This window comes from Hylaeus volcanicus, chromosome 9, assembly GCF_026283585.1.
Source record: "Hylaeus volcanicus isolate JK05 chromosome 9, UHH_iyHylVolc1.0_haploid, whole genome shotgun sequence".
Taxonomy (NCBI): Eukaryota; Metazoa; Arthropoda; class Insecta; order Hymenoptera; family Colletidae; genus Hylaeus; species Hylaeus volcanicus.
In genome coordinates, this window is record NC_071984.1 from 3090254 (window position 1) to 3098094 (window position 7841).

At 39.3% G+C, this 7841-nt stretch overlaps 1 protein-coding gene, 1 long non-coding RNA gene and 1 other non-coding gene across 4 annotated transcripts in view; 2 read left to right on the plus strand and 1 right to left on the minus strand.

Annotated features, from left to right (window-relative positions):
• The window catches only part of LOC128881846 (uncharacterized), a 25034-nt gene extending 17194 nt beyond the window's left edge, over positions 1-7840 (plus strand). The window contains exons 2-3 of the long non-coding RNA XR_008458197.1: positions 7552-7660; positions 7771-7840. This is a non-coding gene — a long non-coding RNA (uncharacterized LOC128881846). The remainder of the gene's footprint in view (positions 1-7551; positions 7661-7770) is intronic.
• On the minus strand, positions 1530-7341 carry LOC128881832 (uncharacterized). 2 transcript variants are annotated; one of them, XM_054133198.1, is made up of 8 exons: positions 6942-7341; positions 6333-6413; positions 6168-6216; positions 5794-5884; positions 5579-5713; positions 5032-5234; positions 2926-4881; positions 1530-2454 (listed from the first exon to the last, which is right to left on the minus strand). In XM_054133198.1, the coding sequence occupies exons 1-8, from the start codon at positions 7092-7094 to the stop codon at positions 2408-2410; spliced, it is 2715 nt and encodes a 904-aa protein (XP_053989173.1). In that variant the 5' UTR covers positions 7095-7341; the 3' UTR covers positions 1530-2407. The 2 variants fall into 2 exon arrangements, with proteins under 2 accessions (XP_053989173.1, XP_053989174.1); XM_054133199.1 differs by lacking the exon at positions 5579-5713.
• On the plus strand, positions 7392-7464 carry Trnav-cac (transfer RNA valine (anticodon CAC)). Its single transcript has one exon. It is a non-coding gene; the product is annotated as a tRNA-Val (tRNA).
• Position 7841: the final 1 nt, after the last annotated feature.

Sequence of the window (7841 nt, forward strand, 5' to 3'; positions counted from 1 at the left end):
AGCCACTAGCAACATTAAATACCAAGAGGTTTCGAATTTTATTTTTTAATATAATTATATATTTGACTAGTCTGATAAATTAACAATTAATTAAATAAAGTGCCTGCAACCCTCCAAAATATCAAAGAAGATGTTAACATGAAATGTTAAAAGAAATTGAAAATAAAATGAATAAATGCAATTTTAAATAATACGCGATACTCGGAAATTAATTGAATAAAGTGCACGCGATCGAGTTAAATAAGTATAAATGTTAACGGAGAATGTTGAAATGAAGAAAAAGTAAGAAAGCAACGAGTTGCGAAGGAGTTCGATGGGTACGCCAATGGGAATGATGGTAAACACGGACACGCGCGCGCTCGTGTAAACGGAGCTTCGTCTTTTATATCAATACAGTGAACGTCAACCCCCCTTAGCGGTCTGATACATATGTCCTTGATTTGTCCGGAGAATAATATTCTCCTGGAAAGTTGATTAAATATTGGTTAGCGATCTCGTACCCCTCCCGACCCCCGCCGCGATTCCATCCCGTCGCCTCGAACACCCATAGGGATACAATTTAATATTTCCACCCACGGAAACGCTATTTTTCTTCCTATCCCTTCCACCCATCTTCTTCGTCATTTTCTTCTTTCTCAAAAAATAATCATTCCTAGCGCACATCAAAGATGGTGACGATCGGGACCTCATCGAAAATCGATACATAACCGACAAATTATTAACCTCGCGATGTTACATGGTTTACTTCGCTATTTTTTTTGTTATTCTTTTTTTTATTTTTTATTTTTTTTTTCAAAATTTCATCAAATTTTCAAAAACACTGGACGGAGACAGAGAAGCAAAAAGCAAGGCGAAAAGTCCCGTACCACTTTTACATCCGAGCCCTCCTTCGCTGGCTACGAATCGTTGAACGTCAGCCAATACCGCGGCTCCCTGATAACGGAAAGCGCCCCGATTGGTTCCGCATTCAAACGTCTGTAACTCGCGAATTAAAAGTCGGATCGAGAAATTTCTAGATTCGTTTCGATTTCGATCTTTCGCCTCCGCTCGAATGTTTACTTCCCGTGGAAATTACTCTTTCGTCGTCAGAAATTAATAATGAAAATAACAAACGTAAACATACGTTAAATAAGAATTCGTTAAATAAAATATTCATGCAATACGATATATAGTAATATTTCTGGTATAATTCGGCAGAAAGTATATCAACGTGGCAATTTACATTCCCACCCGCTATAACGTTCTCAACTGTGGACGGCGGGAGGAGAGAGGAGGAGGGGGGTGGGGGGTTGGTTGGTTAAAGTGGATTGCAATTATTCGTTCGTTTTCTGAACGACATTATTAACGTCGTGTAACGCAGTTAATCGAATTATTTTCTCAATCGCGATACAATTTCATTTTTCCCGTTGAAAATAACGCCAGAATAATTCTGTTGTTTATTAGATCGTTACCGTATTTATTTATACATATACTTTTCGTGAGCTGTAGCTAAGCGAGCTCATCGATTTTCTGTTTGGAGACTTTGTACTTCTGAGAAATTTAGGGAGGCGAGCGACACGTCCGTAATAATTTCAATAGCGATAACAAATTAATATTTTCGAGTGCTACTGCTCTTTTTAGTATCAGTGGAGCCGCCGATGTCTCCACTGATTGTAGCGAAAATAGTTTCTACTCTTGCTGCTAGATGACGCCACGTACTAAAGGTGTGTGACCGACACCTGGTAAATGGTAACTACCTTATCGACTCCGCAGTGACGACTTATCGACTGATCGACTTATCACCTGAACTTTGGCGGAAACTTCTTTATCGATTCGGAAGAGGATCTCTTTTTCCCGCCTTTTCTTCTCTGTGTTTGTAGAACAAGTTCAATCCCTTTTTATAATTTATTTTCTCGACATTGTCCGTGTAACTAACTGTCTAAAGAAGTAAACTTAAATTATTGAAAAATTATTTTAATACTGGAAGTTGTACAAAGTAAACGATAATATCAAATGCTTGAATATTTCATAAATATAACAGAAAATTGCTATTCAATTCGATTACACTTAACGTACAAAGATTAAATTATTTCCATTTGTTTTGTTTTTTTTTATTTAATTTGTTCTGCTAGTAACAAAACAAAGTTCGCGTGAAATAAACTTTAAAAGGTGATCCTCTCTTATTCAGTAAAGCCCCGTGGTTTTTTGTTTTTTTATAAATATACAAATCTAAAAGAACAAAGAAACGATTCTCTCGACTATTTTAGGCCTCAGCTGTCTTCTTTGAGGACACTCGAATTCAAATCTCTATTAATACTTGGCAAAAATGATCGCAAGAAAAACGTAATAAATAATTCTACGTATCCCACTGATATATAATAGAAAACACATACATACTATATTATGTATTTTAAGAGTTTCGATAACTTCACTCTTGGTAGAAGACTGCTTTACTCCTTGTGCGAACAGCGTGCTCTGAAACAATTTTATTCTTATCATTTTCCTTAGTTTGTGATAAAAAAAAATGAAGTTCAGGCTTCCATACTGAAATATAGGGTCAATCTAATCAAAATCAAATTCTATTATATCAAAATCAAGTTCTATCTAATCAAAATCAGTTCTACCTGATCAACATTTGAGTATATTATGTTATACTTAATGTAGCTTAATATATGTAGTTCCATGCTAATGGAAATAAATTGAAACTATCAGCTTAAATAAGTATCAACATTGAGTATCTATCAACTCGAATAACTATGAGTTTGATCAACTACTAGCTTCGACAACTACCAGCTTGGATGTCTATCAACTCGAATAACTATCAGCTTACTAAATGGTTCCCTATCCAACACAGTAGAATTTTAAAAAACTAACCACAATTTGTCGTTAAATAAATCAACAGATCTCTCAAAGCTATGCTACACTAAAACATAGTTATATCTTTACCATGAGGTCGACACTGCAGGTACTCCCCACGAACGATGTTCCTCCTCAACTTCCTACCAATCCCCTGCAAATCAACAGTATCCATAGGATCTTTGACACACCGATACCCTGGTTGATACAAAATCTCTTGTCTAGGATGCGAGCACAGGTCGTAGTTTGCGTTCAACTGGCTTTGGTCCTTCACGTACACTAGATTGTCCTGTTCGCAAGCTGGTATGAGTATAACCTTCTGCGAGGTGTCTCGAGGGCAGGACACGACCCGATAATTAACTGTAGGATTAGCTACATCCACTGCATCGATGCTGGCAACCTGGTCACTTGCTTGCCTGTATATTGGCATCTTCTGAACCTTTGAATCTCCATCGATGGCCAAGTACTTGACTGGTTGCTCCTCCACGAGCACAGTATTCCCCATGCACTGCTTTTTAGCAAGGTCTGCAGGTGCTACTGGCAGTATTTGGAGGTTCTGCACGCCTCTGAGGATACCAACGTCGGGCATATCCTCCTGACAGCAATGACCATTTTGCAAGACTCTAGATTTCTCAGCCTGGGGTTGGTCCATGACCACATAGCAGACACGTTGATCTTTCTCACGACACTGCTGACCATTTCCACATCTCTGTACCCTCCTCAACAGGAGCTTCTCGCAAACCACAGGCTCTCGCTGCATCTGCACAGTCTGCATTTGCGGTGACTCCATCTGCTTGAACTTCTGGTCCACGTACCCCGACTCGTCATAGTTCTGGGAGCATCGAAGCTGTTGGTAATGCTCTGTGGGTATTCTCTGACAGTTCCTGTGAGCTGCACAAGTGCTCCTCATGGATTTCTCAGGCTGCCGATGGATGGTCCTCTTTGATGAATGATCCGGGATGAAATTTTCCAGTCGCAGGTACTGGTCTGGGTTGTCAGAGTCCTTTCTGGTGAACATTACAGTCTTAGGATGTGTATTTGCCTTAGGTTTACGCAGGAAAGTAGAGTCCTGTGATTGTTGCTTAGTGTCCAGAGAGCAAGATGTCCTGAATGCCTCAGAGTAGACACTTTTCTTATCGGGATTGTTAAACAATGTGCTTACAATGCTTGGTGGGTCCAACACCTTCGAGTTCTCGCTAGAGGTCGCTGATAAGGATTGCGGTGTGAAGATAACGCTCAGTTCTCTGGGTTGTTTGTTGAAACACATAGGTTTCTCGAATATATTCACTCGATTGTTGTTTGCGATACCATTTTTACATCGTCGCAGGATCGCTGGGATGTGCTTTAGGTTCTTCGCTTTGCCCTGCTGCAAGGTCTTCAGGTTCTGCTTCCTCGATTGTCCCTTTGTCTCGACGTCTACCGTCTGCGTACGCTGATTCTTGCGTTTTATCAAATGACTTTGGTTCACGAGATCTTCCGTTGTCTCGCTTGGAAGGAACAAAACTGACTTCCCCTTGCCTTTCTCAACTCTATTTTCAAAATACTTTACATTAGTCGCCCTCTTGCTTGATAGATTGACCTCGGTAGAAGTATGAATGCGATCACTTACTTCGCCATCACTTTCAAATTCCTTGTTTCTTATTTTTAGCGAATCTGATGCTAGCTGATGCTGAAATCTCTTAGGTTCAGCGAAGGTGTCCAGCATGGGCAAGCCAAACAACAAATTGGGCGTGGGAGGCTTGTTCCTCTTGTCATCAGAGTTGAAATTCCTTGTCATTGGTAATAGAAACGTGTTTTGATTCGAGTCTTTCTCATCGTTTCTGGCTAAACGCACTTGACATTCTGGTATTCCAATATTCAACGGAAGGAAGTCTGAATCCTTTGTTGGAGGATGGATCTTGGGAGGAAGATTGTATTCCGCTAAAGAAGACAGAGCATTCTCGCTTCCCTTCAACGTCATGTCGCGTCTCATCATACCCTGCAGCTGGTTGTGGAAGGACTCTGCGTATTTACTTCTCAACTTTTTCTTCATCGCAGACAACAATTCTGGAAATTGTAAAAACGCAGAATTGTGAGAACCATCGTAAAGGTGGTTCCGAACAAGCTTTCATGTCTGTGAATAGACTCTGTACTCTTGTAATAGACTTTTGTTTGATGGTGACTGGTGGATTAGAAGAGTAAGTGTAGGTTAAGTACCTTCAGTGGACTGATTGGGGAAAATCTGCTTCTCAAAGTCAGAACTGATGGTGTTACAAAGCTTGGTGTAACAACTGAGGGCATTGCAACGTTGGCTATCAGGGTTGATGCATTCCTTCTTTTCTGAAGGCTTCTGTAAGAATCCAGGGGACTTGGATGGTCCAGCATTCTCTGTAACTGCGTCCTTGTGGCGTCGTTTCTTCCTGAACAGAATAGATGTAGCTTTTGCAAAGTTTCAAACTAGTTTTAATTTGCTTTAGAATGAAATAAAGGATTTACAGGAAGAGGCTTCAGGATCTTGCAATCAGTATTACCAGCTATAGTGATCCCACAGTATTACCAACTTGAACTCAATGCAAAGCTACAATTTAGTGTAACGTAAAATACAGATTCACTTTCTTCGACATATATGTGCTTCGTTACAGAAAATATGAAGTCCTGAAGCCACTTTGACTTTGAGAAAGTCTTTAGGTTTCCTTCGGTAGTTTTTCTACTATCAGTGATGGTCTTACTTGTAGAAATTCTGTGAAAATTACCTGAGACTTACCCATCCACTTTACCCAAAACAGGACTTACACAATCGTCACCAAGAGGAGTTAGACGCAGCGGAATGTTTTTAACAATAGGATCAAAAAGTGGATCCCTTGCGTCTTTGCCAGGGTTCCTTTCGACCATAACATAACTGCAGAATGTTGGAAAAGGAATTAGCAGGGATTAGATGAAACTGTTAATTAGGTAAAATTGTTTCTACTTTTCGCTTACTCTGATTTGGAATTATATCCATGCAGCAGCTTCAGGACGTTTCCCTGTAGCCGTGCCACCCCGGATTCGCCCAAGGTCACGTTCGATTCAGCTGTAAATTACATATAAAATAATAATATAAATTAATATAAATTAACATAAATTAATTATACGAATACGATTATCAACATTTTAATATTTAATATTAAAGCGAGGACGCTTTAGAATTTCTTTGTAAATAATACACAAACGGTGAGGGGTATATTGATATTTTTTATTTTTATTTATCAAATTCTAAAGCCTCCTTTGGAGAACCCATTATCTATGTTATTTAAAATGCGTAAGCTCGATTAAAAGAACAAAATAAAAATATTTGTACGTTCCAAGATACATACACTTTCGAATTGACTTTCCCACGGCGCCATTTTTGTAGATCCCGACCAACTGTTACAAAAACAATCGTAAAATATATCATCTCTGTCTAATATCGACCCGATTAAATTAATTAAATTAATTATCATTTGTAATTTGAATTATACGACGACATAAATTGGACTCACGGGTTTAGGGAGAATTCTGTTGCAAATCCTTTTCGAATTTCGCGTCTTCCCCTGTTTCCGGTCGACTCTCGTCTCCTTCGTCTGCAAACGAATCCCTTTTTCCATTTACGTAAAACTATAAACGCGATACAAATAAAATCCTGTGTCGCTGAAAAAGTACATCGCGAATGTCACGATTCCTTAAAAACCCCTAAAACGATTCAAAATTGCAAATAAAAATTTCTAAATGGAAAATCCATGTCTATCATGTACGAGTAAAAAAAAAAGAAAGAAACCCTAAAACGATTCCAAATTGCAAATAAAAAGTTTCTAAATGGAAAATCCGCATTTATCATGTACAAGGATTCATTGTCATTTGTAAATCGACCAAACAAAAGTAAGGGCGGTGTGACTCGATTTATCGATACGCTACTGGCCCCGGGGCCTGTTTCGTTCTACCTTACCGACCGCGCGCTAATTCATTCAATCATCTTTTTAATCGTTTCGATATTAATGCTATATTTTAACGTTGCAATCCTAATAAATGCGTAACGTTGACTAAACATGGAGTAAACAAGTGGTCGAACTCGGTAAACAAAGTCTCGTGATAATAATAAACGCGCGCGGTACCTTCCTGGACTTTGAAATCTTTCTGTGCAGGTCCGTCAGGTCCCTTTTACGTCTCTTCTTCTTCGTCCTAGCTTTGCGCTCGTCTTCGATGAAATTTCTCCGATCATCGTCGGAGCTGTCACTGGTTCGGACACCGCCTGTCACTTTCCCCATTTCTGAATGCGTCAAATTCACCTTGGGACAATGGGAATCGCGAGCGTCCTAATCTTGTTTGTTTACATCGCGTTACCTCGCTCCTTAGAGCCACATGGACACATCGCGTCGCAACATTCGTGTACTTTGTACATTCCCTCGTAATATAGAACTAATATTGTATTTATTTACTGCCAATCGATTCATATCGAATTGAAAATGTTCTCTAGGAAAGAAATTCGCTGACGAAGTTAAACGAAATGAAATTGGATCGTAAGTAAACTGGATTTGTTGTTTTGGAAACATTGACAGTGTCGAGTTTCCGTAGTGTAGTGGTTATCACGTGTGCTTCACACGCACAAGGTCCCCGGTTCGATCCCGGGCGGAAACAAATATTTTTTATTTACATTTTTCATTCGTCTTCTTATAGTTAATTATGTCTCTGATGTATCTGTGATAAGATTGTTTATTTTTATAGGGAATTAGGACGGATAAATACAGGAATGATTTGCATTTGCAACGTGGATATAGGGCGCCATCTTGACGAGGAGGCTCGAAACTAATAAACAACGGCGTCAACTCGAATGGTAAATAGAAGATTCAAAGTCTGTATTCTGTTCATCTTAATAAACAACAAACAAAAACAAAAATTTATTTCCAATTCGTGTATAATTCTATCATTCTTTGGGGCGCCTAGGGCACCACTTGTATGTTTCCGTTAGATACATCCCTGACGCTCGGTACAGTGCGCATGCGCGAAATGGCGGC

Bases quoted from the DNA above. Each gene is read 5' to 3' on its own strand.
- LOC128881832 (XM_054133198.1), bottom strand. From the start codon at position 7,094: ATGGGGAAAGTGACAGGCGGTGTCCGAACCAGTGACAGCTCCGACGAT. The intron at 6,414-6,941 runs GTACCGCGCGCG...ATTCGTTTGCAG, and splicing joins AGATTTCAAAGTCCAGGAAG to ACGAAGGAGACGAGAGTCGA. The intron at 6,217-6,332 runs GTGAGTCCAATT...TTTTTGTAACAG, and splicing joins ACAGAATTCTCCCTAAACCC to TTGGTCGGGATCTACAAAAA.